This window comes from Nothoprocta perdicaria, unplaced genomic scaffold (genome assembly GCF_003342845.1).
Source record: "Nothoprocta perdicaria isolate Ctin4 unplaced genomic scaffold, notPer1 scaffold_151, whole genome shotgun sequence".
Taxonomy (NCBI): Eukaryota; Metazoa; Chordata; class Aves; order Tinamiformes; family Tinamidae; genus Nothoprocta; species Nothoprocta perdicaria.
The window spans coordinates 719,393-740,405 of NW_020454661.1; the positions used below are offsets into that span (position 1 = coordinate 719,393).

The 21,013-nt window shown below is 43.8% G+C and overlaps 1 protein-coding gene across 1 annotated transcript in view; it reads right to left on the reverse strand.

Annotated features, from left to right (window-relative positions):
• The window catches only part of KCNG2 (potassium voltage-gated channel modifier subfamily G member 2), a 51,380-nt gene that overhangs the window by 7,878 nt on the left and 22,489 nt on the right, over positions 1-21,013 (reverse strand). The window contains exon 2 of the mRNA XM_026034899.1: positions 13,672-14,495. Within this exon, the coding sequence (XP_025890684.1) occupies positions 13,672-14,427 (756 nt within the window). The 5' untranslated portion in view covers positions 14,428-14,495. The remainder of the gene's footprint in view (positions 1-13,671; positions 14,496-21,013) is intronic.

Sequence of the window (21,013 nt, forward strand, 5' to 3'; positions counted from 1 at the left end):
CCTAGTTCTTAGTTAGTAAATAGAGATGTGCCCTCACACACACACATGCCCACAAAACAACTGAGAGCTGTAGTTGAGGCCTGCTGCCTGCTAGGTCCCAGTGTGCAAGTTATAACGGGACGATTCAAACCAGAACTAGTGGGGAGGGTAGTGTAAGTTCCCTGGCTGAGCACTGGCATGGGAAGCCTATCTGAAATGAGACAATTAAATGCATTTGGCTTGTTTAGCAAAACGAGGGCAGAGGAGAGCGCCAGTTGCTGTCTGAAAACACGTCAAGGAGGTAAGTGCTCTTCAGGGGCATAGGCAAATGCCCAGGTTTCTCTCTGGACCTGCTGAAAGCACTGCTGCCTCCATCTATTCCCTGCATGTCTACAGCCCCGGCTCAGCCACGCAATGGGAAACACGATCCTCTTCAGTGCCAAGTCCATCAGGAAAGCCAGCGTACCCTCAGAGGACGTCTATGCCGCTGCAGGTGCCTTTGTGCAGGAGGGGCTGAGAAGCTGCTGCACAGACACCAGCAGTTAAGTTACAGGACTCAGCCAGATGTAACACTCTAAGTTTGCACCAGCTGTTTGCAAAGAGACCATATGACTAATTGAAGGGACAATGTTGCCAGGAAAAGAAATAGATACAGACTGGCTTTGGGGAAGCTGCTCATCAGAAGACAAATAAGGTTCCAAATTATCTATCTGACAGAAACAGTCAAGAGCGGAGAGCTTTCAAGCTGAAGCTTCCCAGTGTCTGAAAATGACTGTGTGATGTGGTCACCCATGATAGCAGGGGGCTGCACTCACAGACTTCAGAGGATCCCTCCAAATTCTACATTCCTAAAACACTCGACTAGTAAAGGAAATTATGAGCTTGGGTAAAGATGCTGGAGCTGGGCCTCAGGGACTCTGAGAAGAGTCCTGTCTGGCTTGCCCGCAATTTTCTTTTGTGTATGTAAGAAAGATACTCATAAACAAGTTATTAATGGTATTTAAATATTCACAAACTACTCGTGCAAGAACAGATTTACTGTCCTTTGTTAGAACAACTTGTGTGAGTCAAAATAGTGGTCAGTTGTATTCGGGGTCCACTCAGCTCGGAACATTTTACAGTCTCTCAGTGCCCGCTGGGCATTGTTCAAAGACACAGAGCTACATAAGAAGAAATGGATCCAGGAGAACAAGACTTGGTAATTGAAACTCATGAGCTCCCCTGGCATTTGAGGTGGGATTCTGCAAGTGGCAGTGCTGCTCTGCGGCAGACCCCTACCCGTGGGAAGCACCCACGGGTACCAAGCACCAGGACCCACCACACAGGGACCATGTGGGACCTGCATGTCCTGAGCTCCGGTGGTGCTTGGGCAAAGGACATATTGTGTCACTGCTGCCCTTAGCAGCAGGAGCAGGGGACAGAACGGTGATCTTGCCAAGCAGTGGTAGCCTCCAAATCATCATAGCTTCACTTTAGAAACACTGACATTCTTAGTGTTTCTGGAAAAAAATCTATTTACAGAATTCTTTTCTTGCATTTGGTCCAGTTTTTCACTAAAATTGAGAGTTAAAAAGAATAAATAAATATCGGAAGACTCCCCTCCCCTCAATTTCACATGAACTAGAAATCTTCCTTCTCAGTTCATTCTCTTTCATAGCTCTGATCAAGGCATCAGAGCCCCCGAAGCTTGGAAAATGCGGTATTTTAAAAATTCATCCTACATAAGCCTAAGTAAATGCTCAGTCCTGAGCTCCTACGTGGAAAAGCTCGGTTACCTTGCTTATTAGCCCATCTCCTGATTTATGGGGAAGACCAGCTTGTAATTTCTATCCTACTGGGCCAACCTGCAGTGCTCGGAAAACCAGACAGAACATCCCTGCAGTCTCGTTTCAATAAACTTGAGCAGCGACCCTTGGCATTCACAGCACACCTGTTTCTCCTAAGCACGGCGGGGCGGTGGAAATAAAGACGGGCACCGTCCTCCGTAAGCGGCGGCGTAAATCAAAGCCCAGCAGAACCAGCGCAGGGCTAAGTCCTTGCCGGGGCGCTGCCGAGCTCTTCGAACCATTCCCACCAGGAACGTGACCAGGTAGCCCCAACACTGCTCCCCAAAGGCAACCGTTTCCTTTTCTCTTAGGATGCTCCTGCTGTAACCACATGTACCCAACGCTGGGTGAAACGACGCTATAATATCTCGCTGTGCTACATACAGACATACAGGGTCCAGCACTGTGAGCTGACTGAACCATGCTTTTTTTTTTCCTTCTTTCTTCTTTTAAAGCTTGGCTTATATATTAAATAAAAGCTCCTCAGTCTTCTTTTTGCTCTCAGACATACATATTTTATAACATACTAAAACTGGATTTTAAAATCTTATTCTTTATAGCATTTTAAGGTTTATTTTCCCTGTTATATCCCCAGTTTTCATTTTGTTTATAGGCTTTTCTCCTTCTCCTGCCTCCCACTTACTGTTTATTCTATTTTACTGACTCACATTAGTTTGGCTGGTTCCTGTGACACGCTGCAAATTTGGAGGGAATCTTTTTTTTTTTTTTTTCTCCTTGGAAGAAAGAAGGACAGAGTCAGGCTTAATTTTTTCCTCTTGTACTTTTTTTTTCCAACCTGATTTTTTCCCTTTCTCTTTATCCCATTATGTGCAAGCAAGTGAAGAATTTGCCTATCTTGCCTCTGGGCAGATTTGCTCCTGCTGGTAGTGGCTCAGGAGCAGCTGGCACTCTGCTCCGGCATTGCCCTGGCACTGAAATGCTGTGAAGCTGCATTCCTGCAGCTGTGAAGTGGTAAAATCCCTTCAGGATGGCTCTGGCCACTGCAAAATCCTGCAGTCTCCCACATTTCCCGGGACTGCTCCAGGCAACAGCAACAGTGTTTTGGGGACCCCGCAACAGTGCCCAAGTGCCTGACTTTTACCTTAGGCTTAGCCAATGCTTTTACTGTGTGCGACACTGACCAGCTGTGGGCTGGGAGAAAATATCCACAGCTTCTGTCCACGGAAACCCTGCGCACAGACCCTCGGGAGCTGGAATTTCTGCTCTGTGGTTATCTCCAGCCAGGGTCCTGTGTGCCAGGTTCAAACAAAGCTCGGGTTGTACTGGATGACTGGGGCCCTCACACTATTTCATATGCATTTCATATTGGTTTCCAGGCGCAGGAAACTATCTGGAAAAGAAGGAAAAAAGGGAGTGTGTGTGTGAATGTAAGGATATGTCGGTGATCACTGGCATGTCCTCGCATATGAGGATGTGCCAGTCATGCCACGACTGGCATTTATCATAGTTATCATGGTCAAGGTGGAGCTGCCTTGTCCTGCTCACGAACGACCCAACCAGCTCGAGCTGAACAGCAGCAGGGTACTGGAGCTGAGCCCTGGCTGTAACATGGCCCATTCCCTGCGGAAACCTTCCCCCGGGCCTGCGGATGCAGCCAGGGCTGCACAAGGCTTTGGTCAGGATGCTGCAGCCGCAGGCTGGGCGCATGCCGTGCCCCTCCTCTGCAGGCAGCTTCCAGACTTCCAAGGTTTCTTCTGTCTGCCCTTGCCTTAAATCACAGTGATAAATCATCACTGCTCATTCCATCCTACAGATGACTTCAGGGCTGAATATAAGCGGGCCAAAAAAAACCCTGGGCTGACACCATCCTTACTGGAAATTCCTGTTCGTCAGGGCAGTTGCCCAAGCGAGCACTTCACTGGCACGGTGGCCAGGGCCCGCACGCTCGTGAGGGCAGGGGTGGCTGCTGAGCTCGTCCCCTGCGGAGCAGAGGATTCCTGCAAGAGCCCCACGAGTCGCACCCAGGGCTTCAGCGGAGCGGAGTGCTGCCGGAGGCAGCCCAAACGCACGGAGAGGGGCAAGGGAGCCGCTCCAGCGCTGCCGGCCGCGCCGCTCCCGCCTCTGGAGCCTTCCGGGGTCAAGGCGTCTGGCCTCACTTTCCAGTTCCCCGTTCAGCGTTGTCCTTGCACTGCTCTGCTGAACTAAAACTCCTTTCGGTATCTCAATATAAAGCAGGTTCTCAGGGTTTTAAACCATCATTTTAATTCCCTCCCCTACAGCTTTCCTGTTTTAAACATTTCTGAAGTTTTATGTGTGTCATCTCTTGTCTACCATGTGAAAATGGGAGATCATGTGCAGTAGATTATTCACCAGGATCTCCATATCCTTTCTGAGTCCCCCTTCCCAAAAGAGTCTTTTATCCTGGCACCTTCTCTACACTTACAGGGTTCACTCTGCACCGACGAACCTGCAGACAGCTGCTGGGTTCCCATCAGTTGAGCTCGCTGTGCCAGACACCGCTAACATTTCGGTGCTATCTGCACCTTTCTTTGGAATTACTCTCTATTTTCTCCCAGAGTACCAGCGACAAAGCTAAGCAGCTCTGGACCAGGAACAGAAGACGTCTGCCACGAGATCACGGTTTCTCATGTTGTTTTCTTCTTCTGCAGGAGTGACCAGAAGACTTTAAATCGTTTAATCCAGGAGGTAAGTTTCTGAAACATGCAATTTTTATTAAGGGAGGAGGTTGTGTGGCACTAATCACAGAATGTATCACAGAAGTATAAGTGCTTACATCAAAAGTTGTTTTTCTCAAACAACTTGATCAACTTACAAAAATTATTTTAAGTTTGACCAAGAAATAATTTTCTGCATAGACATTGAAATATGCTGTGGTCCTCACAAATGCCCCTGTTTGCACTCAATACCATCTTTCTTCACAATTTAGCTTAGAACTAATGTCATGCTTACATGTTTAACTGACCTGTGGTTAATTTACACTTGTAAAGTTTGCCAACCTTACAGTTTTCTTCCAAACCTCTCTTAAGCCTTGTTAAAAAAGCTCTTGTAAAACTATAACTTTGTTTTTTTTTTTTTTTTTAATTTATATTCCACATCTCTCTCTTGATTTATCTTGAATTTAAATCTCTTCATGGCCACAACAAGAATTCCCCAGTTTCAAAAACTTGGGTGGTTCACTTCTGTCAGCACATTGCAAGCAAAGAAAATCTAAGTATTTATAATGCTAAATGATTGAATACCATTTTTCTAGGGGCTGCACATATCCATCAGGTCATTATGTCAGCTCAATCATATGAGGTCTGGCCAAATGAAATCTAGTTGTTCTCTTTCATTCCAAACCTCCAAACTTGGTAGTAACATATCCTGGGGCATTGAGATGAAATTTCTGATATTTTTATTGCAAATAAAGGCGAGTTTTCCCTCTTTCAAGCCCCTATGACAGCACTGAATAAGCTCACACAGCACTTTCCTGTGAAAGGCAGCGGGGCGACCTATGGCGCAAAGATGCTCTGCTCTGCCCTCAGGATACGACACAGGGAGCTAATGCTGAGGAGCTGTCTTCATTTTACAAACATGACTGGAGGCCACGCAAATATTGTTACCACATTTCTTCAAAGACTCCCTAGATGGTTTACCTGGTGGTTAGGGGAATAAATAAATAAAATAGGTAGGAACAGATAACTTACAGTGATGAAACCAGAAAAATATGAAGAGAGATCAAGTATGGAGCACGTTTGGGGGAGCCATATTATACAAAATGTGAACCAGTTACCAACAGGACAAAGCTACCAATGCTTTTATGGAAGATTCTTAGCTATTCAATTATTTATCATTAATGTCATATTTGAACATATCTATGCAATATTTAAAAGAAGACCTGAGTTTGCTATTTATTCATGAGAAGATATACTGTAGACCCAAAGAGTTCTGTAGCTCAGCATAAAGTTATTAACAAGTCAAAGGAATTTTATCTTACCCAACTCTTGCCTCATCCCCACGCGCATAGAACATGGAAATTCACTCTCCGTTTTCTAACTTGTAACACTGATACTACATAGACTTTCAGTGGGTTCCCCAAATTTTTATTGTAACCCACTACCCTCAAAGCAACTCCTAGTCCTAGGAGGAAGGCTTATCTCTTTACTCAGGCAAAGCAGCTCAGGATTGAGATCCAAGGTTAAGGAAAGTCACGGCACGAGCAGACCAGGCAGTATCTTTGCTGTGATGGGAGTTTCAAGCAGAGGACCTGCAGACTCGCCTTTGTACAAACCTGTTCTACAGTTTATCTGCCACCTCCATGCTAAGGGCAACTCTCACTGAAAGAAAATACCATATTGCTCCCAACTCCCTTGATGCAACAGAAAAGGCATTTCCTTTTCTTACTGGGACCACCTACCCTTTATCTTATCCAGAAGGAGTTGCTGTAATACAAGAACTTGATACAGCTCCTACAGTTTGAGTAGCCTGAACCCAGCAGTAAGGTGGAATTGCTTTTTCAGGAGAGGGAGGACTAAAGGAGATAAAATGTGGATAGTTCTTGATTTTTTTTTCCAAGAGAAGCCAAGCAGAAGCTGTTGAGAGCTCGCCAGCAGTCATGATTAAATACAAGTAGTTGTGACAAAGCACTCTGTCCACACAACCAATATCAGCAATAACTAATTACTCTTTAAAAGACTGCTTATTCATAAGCCTTGCAAAAAGGGTGTGAGGAACTATCTCCAAAAGCGTTGGCAAACGTGGCCCGTGCTGTGTTATGAGGTGATCTCCAGGTACTGTGAGTGCAGAGCGGGTGACAAGGCAGTTGCCACTGCAGAGAGCAGGGCTGCGTGCAGTGCTGAGGAGCCACACCACCAAATGGGCCTCCCTGCCCTGCCCTGCCAGTGCAGGAATACGGGAATCCTTAACTCGGCAAGCTAACCAGATACTGAGGGATGCTCTGACATTAACAGCTGGCTTCGGATAACCAGTCACAGAAACGCTTAGAGTGATATCCACAAACGGAAAGACTAGCACGTATCTTTCTTTTACATTAAGGACTGTATCGTTCAGATGATTCGCAGGCAAGCAGAGTTCACAAGAAAATGATCAAAGGACATGATCAGTGCTTCTTGAGATCTGCAAAGAACAGTTTGCTGTTAGTGCTATATCTGCAAATTCCATGGGAGTCAGATGAAAGACGCTCACAGCTGCAAAGGCCACACAGCTCCACACGCAAGGTTGGGATTGCACGGCACAGACGTTTCTGGCTCTTTGATTTTGAAGCTGTGTCTGACCCACCAAACAGGCCTGTCATTTTTATCTTTTAAACCTCCTCATTTTCAGCAGCTTTCACACAAACCTGAGCTGTCTGCAAGGCAACAAGCACAGCATATTTCTCTGACCATAAAATAGGAGCTGAGACCTACGGGATGATTCCTCAACGAGGCTGATAATGCCTCAGACCTGCACGGTGCATCTCTGCAGTTGCTGCCCTTCAGCTGGAGCTTGCAAGGACAACCACTGCATTCTGTATGAACAATACTGGTCTGATCTAGGAAAAGAAGAAAATGCCTTGCTCAGAAACCTAGCTTGCAGCCTGATGTGTGAGAAATGTGCACATGTACCTGAACAATAGCACAGATGCAGTTTTTATTTCTTTGATGTTAAAGATCACAGATACTCTATTTAAAACATTCACAGCCTAAGCAGGAGACTACATAAAACAGGTGATCGAACTCCATGAGACAGAAGGAACACGTAAATAGTGAAAGAAACTTCTGCTCATTCTTGATGACTAAAGCTCTGCATATAGGATGCTCCGGTGAGTTTCAAGCTTATAATGTAGAGTTTATGTTCACATTTCTATGCAAGTGCTGCCTGAGCAGAAAACCTACCTTGAAGTTTATGAAGGAAAAATAACCCTTTATTTCAGCTGAAATACAGCACTGCAGCACTGGTGAGCACTATATCTCTTAAGCAGGGATATGTGAATGTGAAGGTGAATCCCACATGTCTGCAGGCACCAAAGTCCTACAGAAACGATGGGCAATGAGTGCTGATGGTCACTGGGTCTCTCCCTGGCCACCAACCAGCCGTGGGCAGAACTGCCCAGAGCAAACCCAAACGGCAGATCAGCACCAGAGGTCACAAGCAGCCCACCAAGCAGGGGTCCCAGATGCTCTAACTGTTGCTGGTGTTGCAGGTCACTGTTTCGGCACTTGAGTAGCAGAAAGGTAAGAATGGTTTAAAACTGAAATTCTCAAATGATCCACAGGGAATTTAGGCAGTCCAATTCCCTAAGATACTTTTTCAAAAGTCACCCTTAGTGCCTGGATATTAGAATTAGGTATCCATAATTCATGCAAGGAGTTTTTTTTAAGGTATGTATTTTACATTGACTGTGTATCAACTTCTAGAACAGAATATTCCACAAAGAGGAGAAAAAAAACAAGCTACGTTTTTTAAGACTTTCATTCATGGAGCCAGACTGTCTAAGCATCGCATAAAGATGTGGCTCTAAATTAGAAGTATGAGGGTCTCAGCATTACACATGGAGAAGCAGCTCAATAAACACACATGAAAAAAGAGGCAGTGCTAGACCACAGCTCCTTGGTAATGGAAAGCTTCATTCAAGAGTCTCAAGTCAAAAGTCATCTTAGGATAGAACACATCAACAATAATTGCATTTATCCCTCCACATTATTTTTTCATGAAATTAGTAAAAGACTTAACCTAAAAATGACAGTTTTGCTCACTTAAAAGTGCAAACTGTAAGGCTTTTGAGACAACGGGATTCCATTTGTTCAACAAATGTTTGACATTTCTGACACTGTGGGGCCCCAAATGCTTCTATGTCATCCTCATTTAGCTTCCTATTTAGATTATGAACATAAACAAATCCATAGCAATAGTCATCACGAAAAACTTTCCTAACTTTGAACATGGCTATTGTATATCTTTGTGGAATGAAGTCCTTTGGCACAAGATTGTTTAAAACTCACCTTCACAATTTACCTTTTCTCCATCCTCAGCAATATGAAAGCTGTGAAAATTAAGCCTAGAAGGTTAAACACTTTCAGACTTCTTTACGAGCTATTATCATCTTTATTATTTATGAGTCTTTTTGTTGTAATGTTCTTCAGTTGAGATTACGGAACTGTAACTTCCTATCAGAGTATCTTTAATTAACCTGGCTTTTCCCAGTGCATTAGAAAGCACAATGAGGCAGAGAGCACCATTTGATTTCCTCTTGTTTTTACATTACGCTGTTACACATGATTAAGTTCAATGGGACTCAAGTCTATAAAGGCTTCTGTGAATCAGGAAAAAATATGGGGTAGAAATCTCTGAGGCCACTGCCTTTTTTGTTGTGATGAAGAGAGAAATGGTCTTTCTATTTTCTCTTTAGATGGAAATGGTCTTACTGTTTTCCCTGTGAGGAAGCGAGTCCTTTGGCTGAATCGCTCAGTGCCTCCTGGTGCCTCAGCTCCCACCGACCACGTTCCGGAGGCTCTGCTGGAAGGTGCTGGCGTAGCAGCCACTTGCCTTGAGTGCCCCCATGCTTGCCATTGCTGCAGCATGGGGAGAAGCTCCCTTCTCAAGAAGATACCATATGCCCAAAATGGATAATCTCTGCTTCTGTCTGTTTTTATGTCTTGGAGATCATTTTTCTTGGTCTTAGAAGAACTCTGTGCCTAAGGGTTCCTTCTATGATTTTGTCTTATAAGTATTTTGTCTTGAGAAGGGAATTTTCCCCATTTTACTTTGATCTTGTATAGAAATATCCCAATCTGTTTTTTTTTTTTCTCAAGACAGGATTTTTCCCTATTGTATTTGGATCGTGTATAGAAATTTCCTCTTTGAAAATTTAAAATTATGACTTTGTTACCATGAATAAAAACGATGGACTCTCTCCCCAGTTTTTTTTTCTGTATATATCTAAGTGTCATTTTCCTGAAAATTTCAGAAGCAGTTATTATTACACAAACTACTGAATCAATGAGTTTTATTTCACTTCATCAATAAATAAAGCTAAATGGGTAAAAAAAAAGAGGCAAGATAAATAAAAATAAGATGGCAATGGTAGTAGGAATGCATTGCTTCCTGCTCCTCTGTTAAAACAACTCAGAGACTTTCATCTAGAACATCTGGAGTAGCCAACAAAATTAACAAAATCAATGTTTGACTGTTAGATATATTAAGAGAGAGAGAGGCAGGCACTCAGCGCATAAAATACTTCTCCAAAACAATTTGATTGCCTACTTGGTAATTGTTTTTGCCTTTCAGGGTTCCAGTCTTACGTCTGTGTGAGGCCAAGTCCATCTCTGTAGGACATCCCTGGGTGTAACAGCTGGTCCATTCTGATCGTATTGAAGGATCAGGGTATGAAAAACTGCTCTCCAGCATTTTTTTTTCTCCTTATTGGCTCCTCTCTCTCTCCCTGCAGCAGTAACAGGACAGAGAGGCAGCATACAAAGCTTCTATTCCCAGAAAATATCAACTCAGGGAAAAGACCACTGCTTGTTAAATGGAGTATCTACCGCGCTAGCTCTGACACAGAAACCTAACAATGATAATTCCAGCCAGGCAGTTGGAAAACGTGTACTCTGAGTACTGTGTGTCCTTGAAATAATATTTACTGTTTGTTTGTTCCGTAGCCAGAAGGGCTGCACATGCATTTTCTGCTTGTTAGGAGACTGCAAAACCTGACAAAAGATCTAGCCCTGGGAACAGATTTTTAGCTTGGTACTGGGGCATGAGCACTGAGCTCTACCAACTTGTTAAGCCAGGTACAGATGGCATGAAAGGAGTTTATAGTCTCGACCTCATATCCTAAAGACAATTCCGTGTGGCAGATGCCAAAATCTTTGCCCAGCTTCACTGAAATTAAGAAGGGAACAGCATGGGTTTTTACCTGCATTTTTGTAAGACTAAAATCAGGCACTGACTCCTGAAGTGACCAACGAGAACTCCAACAGTGAAAGAAGTGTTCACCTGGATCGATTCAACGGCAGGCAGGGAACACAGGGGATGAAAGATGCTATGGAGGAGGTGATCCTTCACCTGTCCCCTGTGCCAGAGACCTTTGTCTCAAAAAAAATAACAATTTCCCCTGTGTCTGCAGTCCTCCACTGCGCAAAGAGCAGAATAAAGCTTATCTGCAGAAATCTGCTGGTCTTTCATAATTCAAGGGTACAGAAAAATGTAAGATCATTTATTCTGATTTTCGTTATATCACAAGCACTTTTCCCTTGTACCTCTTACTGAAACGAGTAATTTCTGTTCTTGATTGAAGCAGAATGTGTTTAGTTAAAGGCGACCTTCCAGAAGAGCACTGAGTCTTGAACCAAAAGCATCAAAAACCAGAGAATCTGTCCTTGTCTCTTCCTTATCTGCCCCAGTAAATGATCATCATAGTGTTAAATATCAGCAAGTAGTTTACCATATGAGGAAGAGCTGCTTTCCTGTGAGGGTGGCAGAGCCCTGGCACAGGCTGCCCAGGGAGGCTGTGGAGTCTCCTGCTCTGGAGTTCCTCAAAATCCAGCTAGCTGCCACCCTGTGCCCCATGCTCTGGGTGTTCCTGCTGGAGCAGGCGGGTTGGACTAGAAGATTCCTAGAATTCCTTCCAATCTTAATCATTCTATGAGTCTATGATATGAAATTATTAACATACATCTTTTAAACAGTCACCTTTAACTCTCCTGAAGTTAAAAATCTTTTAGTTCATACAATTCTTTTCCCTTAAAAAAAAAAAAAAAAAGCCTAATCAACTCACCCTACAATCTGGTTTTTGATAAGCTAAATGAATGAAAATATTCAACTGTCTTATTGAACTACATCTTCTCCAAGTCGTTTTTTTCTGCAGCCTCTCCAGATGTCTAAGCAGCATTTAAAAATGTGAACACCAGAACTGACTGCAGAATATGTCAGTCTCACCATGCCATAAACAAGCAAAAAAAATAATCTTCCAGCTTCTAAACACTACACTCCAGCTTAAATATTCAAGGACCACATTAAGCCTGTTGCCGTGATGCTTCAATAGGAACTTGTGTGCAGTTACTTGCCCCCTAAATCACTCTTAGAATTCCATTTTTGTGAATTGGGCTGTCCATTTCTGTCAGAACATGTTGTCATTCATTCATCTCTATGGTACAACTTTGCACTTTGTGAAAATGTACTCCCTTCAGCTGCCCCAACCTACCAAAAAATTCAGAGTTCTCTAACATGCTTTTTACCTCCTCATTATTACCCTACTCCATGCCACAAATATTACCATCAGTATCTCCCTATTTGCATCCAGATCACTAATGAAAATACAAGGTGTCTAACTGCTAAATGATTAATTCTGAAAGTAATTATTAGCTGTCACCTTCACCAGGAACTTCTAAACACTAATTACGTTCAGTTTTCAACAGTAAGCTTTGCCATGTGCTTAGAATTCCAGCACACTGGAATACTGTGGGTTAATTTGAATGAAAGGCAGGAGTCTTGAAAACAATCACCTTTTTATCAGGACAATACAGCTTTAACTAGTACCTAGTTTAGCTACTATCCTCAAATTCTACATGGTTAAAAGTTTTGAAAATAAAGCCCGCATTATTTAACACCATCACAGATGCTCCATCTTCTTCTTTGGCATGAACAGTTACCATTCAATGAATGTGACTTCAGCTTAAACAATTCTCTTGACATCTGGGCACCCCTATACTCCTGTGCACACCTTACAAGTAAAGGCTGAGCTTAACTGCACCTGAAATCCTTAGTAAAATCCAGCATGGGACTCTCTGGAGGTTTTGGAACCATTTATCACCAGCACTTTCAACACTCCAAAATGCCAAATATCCCCTACCAGTTAATGACCTCCCTCTCTTCTCTTAGCAGCAGTGAGAGATGAGCCATTTAGCACTTGGAAGACGAGGCACAAGAAGGGTCTTGTTTTGCGGTGAGCTCAACGTGTGACTGAGAAGCAGAATATGGCTGGGTAAAACACTGGCCTAGTGGGTTAAGTTCACAGTTAGGTTTAATGACCTTTGGGCTGGAAAATAAGCCTAAACGTAGCATGTCTTGCTTCAGTATGAACAGATCTAAAGAGACCACAAAACGTTTCCTAACAGTCTCCATCTCCACCCCATAGTGTTGCATTTTGCTGTACATTTAAAACAAATGTAATGGTCCCTCTCTACGAGTTTTCAGGCAAACTCTCACTGACCTACGTGCACCCAGTCCTAGGAACCTGTACCACTGATTTAAGCAACGAACTAAACTCTTAGGAAATTTATCAAAAAACAGAATAAATAAAATATCCATAGACTGGATTTGCATGTTCATGAAGCATCCACTACTTAAACTTTCAGAGCATGTCTGAAAATTGAGATATATGATGCTTTCTCCTGCTGCTTAACTGCTGCCTCAGCTTCCTTGCCCTTTACCTCACTTGTGACAGCAGAATAATTTTAGATGTGTTTCTTACAGTGAGGTACTGAAAGGTCACGGAAAGTAGCTTGCTAAAGTACTGCTAGGAAAATCTTACGTTTCAGCTCTTATCTTCAAATCATTGAGCCTCAAGCAGGAGTAATTTAATAGCTAGAGCAATTTTTTTTTTTTTTTTAGCCAAGACAGCTATTTGTCACCAGGTTAGTGATGACAGAAAACAAATCTGCCTGGTAAAGCTGCAGGCTGGTGTGAGCTGGCAGAGATCTGCTGGCAAAGCAGAGTTGGGCCCAATCTTTCCTTGGCAGCAAGTCACACAGAGCTTTCTACCCCAGGAATGTTCTACCCCAGTCTGCCCTGCACACCACGAATATGGAAGATGTTACCTGTGTGACTGCTGGAGCGACTCTGCCCTCCGCTTTCCCCCCGGAGATAACAATGCAAACCACTTTACTCGGAGAAAAGCTGCACTCACCCGGTCTTCTTCTTCTCTGACATCTGGCATGGTGCTGATACAGAGGCTGACTGCAGTGATGGCAACAAAAGAGATGGAAATACAAGCAAAGAGCTTTCCCGGGATCCCTGAGTGGGGGTTCTCCACCATATCCCTGAGCTTTCTCATGCACAAACTCAATCGGCTATTGTCCTGGAAGGCACATTGCGCAGCTTCACTAAACACCATCTCCCCTTCATACAGCCTGGCCTCTGCTGCCTCCTCCTCCTTGTGGCGCAATCTCTTTTTACAGCACCACTCCAGGTGCTCCTCTTCTATCCCCCAGTACACCAGCTCCTCCTGAAAAGAAAGCGCACACATCTCCCTGAGCAGCCTCAGCTTCCCAGCTGTCAGGAAAGTCATGATTGTCCTGAAGGCACTAGGATTACGGTCAAAAAAAAATTCATTGCAGCTAACATCATAATCATCGCAGATGTTCATGATCTCATCGTAATTGTTGCAAGATTTTAGCTTCCCGAGCCTGGTCAAGGGGCAGTTCTCCAAGGTGGTCCATGGAATTTTGTATTTAATACCACCTACGTTGATGATCACAAACCTGGTCCGGTCTTCCAGGCGGGCTAAGCAGCACAAGTCTTCTCCAGGGCGCAGAAGTTTGGCGTTTTTGTAGAAGAACCCCTTCTTCGTTTGCACTTCACATAAGTTTTCCAGATTATTGAAGGAATAGGAGCTGAACTCATGATCCGCGTTCCCAGTGAGCAATGCCATTTTTTGATACATTTGCTGAGTTCATAGGGAAATCAGGTTCACTCACACAAATGCAGCTGGTGCTTGATCGGAGAGTCACTCTGTAAAACGGAGTTTTAAAATGACAACAAGATTAGAGCTTTGTCCCATGAAAATAAGTCCTTTCCCCTTAGTCCTGAGAAAGCTTTTCCATGGTGTTATTTTTTCCCTATTATTTTAGGATTCACCTACATCACCCTGATTTCACCAGGGCACAGAAACCTAACCTGCAGTAAGATTGGAAGCTACTTTCTTCTGCAGAGCATTATTAAGCATTTATTCAAATAATGAATGAAAATAAGATCCTCATTTTCAGGCCCCTCTCTTTTGGAAGTTGAGCTAGCCCCCCTGAAGTCACCAGAAGCTGCTAGGGAGATTGGGGTTCTTGGATAAATGGTTATTTACAGTTTAACAGCTTATTGGAGGAACAGCTATGAACAGGTTTTATTCTTTTTTTGGTTCCTCTATGGAATTGATCCATTACAAAAAAGCCTACAGTGTGAGGGTAAACCATATGCCTATGCTGCAGTCAGGGAGGTGACTGAGTTCAAATTTATCAAGCTTAATTACCAACCACAAGGAATGTGCGGGAGCTGAGAGTCAACATTGTCCTGTTGTTGGAAGGATTTTGCTCGGGTGGCTAAGTAGGCTAATCTGCTGCTGCACTCAGCTTGAACGAATCAAGCATTATACATAATTCCAGGATTTAATTTATGGCTAATGCTTATCCCTCCTCCATCGCACCTCAATATACAGAGCTCCTGAATGTACATTTTCACCTGCCATGCCACTCTCTCACTTTCTCTTGAGCCCTGCACCTAAGTTCTCCACATGCTGTTCCCAAAGCAGAACCAGCATGTTCTATGGAATTGAATTAGTGAATAATATAAAACTTCTTGAACTGCTTGAATGTTAAGGAAGTAGGAAACAACAAACCAGTGTGACAGTGTTAGGACACTACAGAAGATATCTGGGCTGAGAATGGAAGCAGGAAAGGGGAACAACCTTGTACAGGGAATGGAGAAATCTTACAAGCTGACAAACGATGGGAGAGCGAGCTCAGGCATGAAGGACAGTGAATGTTTTTGATGACAGAACAGTAACCATGAGGCAGTAATTCTGTAGTTTACAGGCAAAATTTTCTTAATCCCCTTTGAATTCCCTTTGAGGTTGGACTAGATGACCTCTGGAGGTCCCTTCCAAACTTAACCATTCCATGATTCTATGAATCTCGCATAGTGGATGCCATAGAAAGTGGCAAGTGGATGCCATAGAAAGTGGATGCCATAGAAAAAGTGGATGCCATAGAAACAAGTGCCAAAGTGGATGCCAAAGTGGATGCCATAGAAAAAGTGGATGCCATAGAAACAAGTGGATGCCATAGAAAATTAGCAAACATGCACATTAGAACACATTCCCCTAGCAGCATCCTCCTTTATCCATAATCAACTCTTACACTTTATTAAAACAATCTCCAGCAGAAAATGATGAATGCTTGTTAGTCAAGGCCATGAGTCACCCTCCAAATATTTTTACCAGTGACAGACTACTGAATCACAGCAGAATTGCCTTCCACACTCAGTATTGCAGGTGTGAGCTCCAGAACAAACACAGCCCAGAGGGACACGCTCAGAAAACTCGCCTGCCTTGAGAAGCCACCGAGCAAGGAAGGGGGTGGCTTCACAAAAGCCACAGGACCCCGCTCTGGGTTTGGGTGCAGCTCCAGCCTCTGATGCACGTAGAGGCATTTTTGTGGTGTCTTTGTACAAAGCCAGAGAATGGCTGGCTTGAATATAAAATAAAGTGTTTTCAGTCACCGAAAGGTGCTTTTTGGTACTGCGAAGATTTCAGAAGCAGTAACGATGTCAAAATGTCTCCAATTTCACTTTGGGGGGAAAAAAAGAAAAACAGGAAAGGAAAGGTTTAAACATCCCTTTATACATGGCAACACGAACAACAGAGCAGAGCTCATTGCTCTGGCCAAGGGCCAGCTGGGAGTAAGTGGTAGCACCGCGCGTTCCGAGAAATGGGGCTTTTATAGGCCGGGCTTGAGTGCAGCTGGGCCGGCACATGCCATTACTGTCACAGTGACAGCGCACTGTCAGCACGGCAGATGCTTCAAGGATTTAGTCTCTTGTTGCTTTTTGTCAGGAAGATAAAATATTCACTGCCACTACTCCGGGCATTGTGCTTTTGTTTTCATGCCTCGCTTGCTACACAAGTCACCATATGAGAAGTAATTCACATCACTTTGACGTCGAGGTCAGCATTTGCTTTTCTCCTTTCACCCGAGCATCAGGTTGCTGCATAAATGCAGATTTCACAAAATTATTTTGAATTTTATGTTCTATGTGCTTCTTCCAGCACAAAGAGCAGCAAGCAGCCAACACACTGAGGAAACCTGGCCACACACGTGTATCACACCATCCCATTTCCAATTCTTGGAATTACAAACGGCCAACTATTTTTATTTGGCGGATACAAAAATGATGTTGATTAAATGTAAAACTTAAGGAAGCAGCTATTCAAACTTTGTTGTACCATCACTGGATTAATAGAAATTGAAAATAGAAGAAGGTGAGGCCTGTGTGGCTTCTAGTTTAACGGGCTGATTCTGGACAGTCCCGGACACTTCTGGACAGTCTCTGGAATGGGAGTTTAGAGGCTTGAGAGAACTTGCTCATCTTGGTCTTGTTTGTAGTCAAACACCCTGAAATGGCAGCATCCATAGCAGCATTTATTACTCATCAGCTTTGTTTTGGTAGCTCCAGCTAAAAAGTAAGCTTTTGAATCCAAATGTATTACTCTCCTTGGCACCTCTGTGAGGTGATCCCTTTACACTCCTGAGATGTCAGCATGGAAAAGCTCGTCCTGCCACTTTAACTGTCCTGTAGAAAAACAAAAGACGTCACGGTGGGCTCCCAATCTGGCATCTATCCTGAGAAGTAAAATAACCCTGGAAGATTTGCTTCTGATCTTATGTAAATGGAATGTATCCTGACCTTCACTGAATATTAAAGAGGGTTTCAAAATTATATGGGTCTTAAAATACTTTCTGCATACCGGGGTTATCTAATACATTCACATGCCTACAGTGAAGCATCCCACTGAGGATTAGCTTTAAAAGCCAATACTTCCAGAAACGATACCACATTATCATCCAGTTGGCATTTCCACCATTTAATCAGGCACATGGCTGTGAGAAAGACTGTGCAGAGAAACAGTCTGCAATCAGCTGCCCCTCGCAGAGTCACGGGACAGAATGTGACTCTACCTTTGCTGTTCATCATTTAAAAGTGCTGCATGAGAAAACAGAATCAAAAGGTAATTGTTATTCATTAAACACTTTCTTGCTGTCCAAATGTATGCATATCTGAACGTCTACACACACACAGGCCTAGTCACATTCTGTTACAGCATAGTTGAGATCTTTAATATACAGATATTTCTAATCAAAGGATTTAAATTGATGTCAGAGGTACAAACTGCTTCATATTCTTTTTATTATTATTGAATTACTTTAATTAACTAAGATGCAGCTACTTCCCTACTTATTGCCTTTTATCTCTCACTATCTTTCTTCTCCAAACCAGTCTGCCTTATCCTCTGCTCCTTGGGCTCGCAGAGGCGCAGCGGAATAGCTTACCTGCCTGGGACACCCGCTGGATGTCACCTTCCTTTAGGAAGGACAGGCTGGGACAGCAAGAAGGGGGTTGCCCTGTATGTGAGAGCTGCAGGAACATGTGGGGCTCTGCCAAGGGATAGGTGATGAGCCAGTTCAGAGCTTATGGGTCAGGACTGGTGGTGGACAGAACATGGGCAGCATTGTGGCAGTGCATGCTACAGAACACCCACACAGGAAGGAATGTGATGGAGGAGCTCGTCCTGGACACCACCTCCAAGCATAAGAAGGACAAGAGGGTGATGAGTAGTCAAGCATGGATTCCAAGGAGGAATTGACCCATAACAACCTCAGAAGTAAGTTCGGGAGGTGCAGGCTAGATGGACAGTAAAGCAGATTGAGAAGAGGCTAAAAGGCAGAGCCAGGAGCAGGGTTGGATTAGTTGATGTCCAGAAGTTCCCTTCCAGCCTCAACTGGCCTGCAGCTCTGTGAAACAGATGAAGCCTTCTTCAGACAACCACAATAAGCGTCACTTTTGCAAGTCCTGGTGCTCATTGGAGACCTGAGCCACCACAGTATCTGCTGGACTGACAATAGAGCAATCAGGTTTCTGGAGTGTATGGATGATACAATGACATAGGTGACTAAGGAGTGGGCAAGGAGAGGAGCTCTGCAGGGCCACATAAATGGGGAAAAATTGGTTGGGGATGTGAAGGTAAGGGGCAACCTTGGGTGCTGTGGCCATGAGGTAGTGGAATTCAGCATCCTGAGGGGAAGGAACAAAGGAACTAGCAGGGTCATAACTCTGGACTTCAGGAGAGCAAACTTTGTCCTCCTAAGGGGTCTCTTTGGAGGAAAATCATGGGTAGCAGCCTTGGAAAGAAGAGGGGTCCAGGAGAGCTGGTTCATTTTCAAGAATCATCTTCTTCAAGCTCAAGAATGATCCATCCTTACATGAAGGAAATTGAGCAAAGATGGCAAGGGGCTTGCATGGATGAACAAGCTCCTGACTAAACTCAGACATAAAAAGCTGTGCACAAGAGGTAGAGGCTGGGACATGTGACCCGAGAGGGCTACAGAGACACTGAGGACGCAGGGTTGGGGTTAGGAAAGCAAAGCTCAGCTGGAGTTGAATCTGACAAGGGATGAGAAGGGCAACAAGAACTTCTACACCTACAGCAGTTGCAAGGGAAGGCAAGGGAAAACTTGGGACCACTGCTGAATGGTGTGGTGGACCTGGTGGCAAAGGACCTGGAAAAGACATTTACTACCTTCTTCACTTTTTTTTTTTTTTTTTTTTTAAACTGGGAATCCCAGGCCCCTAAGACCAGAGGAAAAGTCCAGAGGAAGGAAGACTCACTCTAGATGGAGGACGATCAGGTTAGGGAGCATTTGGAAACACTTAGGGGACAGTTGGAAATACACAAGTCTGTGGGCCCTGGCAGGATGAAGGTGGCCAGTGTCCCTATAAAAACATTCTGGATAATCTTTGAAAAGTTCTGGTGATGGGAAGAGGTTCTGTGGCATGGCAAAAAATAAACCTCACTCCTAGTAAAGTAGATGGTGCCAGACTCTTCTCAGTATTGCACAGTGAAAGATAAAGGCTGTGAGAGGCAATGACAGGCAATGAGCACAAACTGCAATATAGGAAATTGCATTTAAATGTAAGAAAAAAATCTTTTGGTCTGTGGCACTGGTCATACACTAGAAGAAGTTGCCCAGGGAGGCTGAGGAGTCTCTGTTCTCAGAGGTACTCAAAACACGGGTAGATACTGAGGACCCTGCTCCATTTGACCCTGTTTGAGCAGAGGGGTGGGCTAGATGATCTCCAGTAGTCCTTTCCAACCCGGGTGATCTCGTGAGTTTGTGAACACCCTCATTTTAACTGCTGCCCTAAGTTACAAAGTTCTGAAGGTTTCATATGACGGAAGCAAGAGGAAGCCAGGAGGCTTTTTACTAATTAATGTTTTAAAAGTTTTCTTGTGAAATGAAACACACTCTGACAGAGCACAGGTTATAGTGTCATAATTTAAAGTCATGGACATGAAACATAGATTAGGGTGAGCACAAGATGTTTTCTCTGAAGTCCAGAGCGAGTTTAGTCAGTGAATCTGTTCTGCAGCGCTCAGCCACTTTCTATCAGAGACATGCAGGGACCTAACATTGCTGCCTGTTTTCAAAGCAATTCTCACATCTTGCTGCACCCCGGTTTATAACTTATAGTGCACACAATTATTTTAATAGTAAAGCTTACACATGCAATTGACCATACATTTGGTGGTATTACAGCTAATACATTGGATGATGGGGTTTAGAAAGTCGAGGTTGCTTTTGAACTTACTACACTTGGTAGTTTGGAATCCCAGCCATAAGTCTCTGGCAGGTCCTGAGGAGGCACAAAGACAGGACAGCACCTGGCCCAGAAGCTCATCAAATGCAGAACAGAAATGATCTGTGTATTGTATCCACAGATTAAAATACATAAATAAATTTTAAAAAAAGAGAAACTGGGAAAATACACGCTCAATAAAGTAGACACAGCTTAGCAAAACCCAAATCAAAAAACACTTTCCTCCTGATTTATTTTTGAGTTTGTCCAAACAGGACAGGAATATGGCACTCCTACTTAATTATTAAATACACAAAACCAGCAGTCTGTCTTAGCCAAGTTACAGCACGACACTCTACTGCTCTACTGCCAGCTCTGCTGCTTCCTGCCCTCAAGATAACACATTGAGACGTTACACAGGCATCTTTGCGTGGTCTGACACTTTTCCAGGTGGACAGAGCATTCATATCTTTAAAGGCTGCCCTGCTTTCTGGTAACTGTGTTAAATTTGCACTTAAGTTCCCTTCATAAAGGAACTGTTGCACATGTGTCCAAGAAGAACCAAAGTACACACCAAGACACGCAACAAGGTCAACAGGGGACTACAACTTGGGCAAAACAAACAGGAG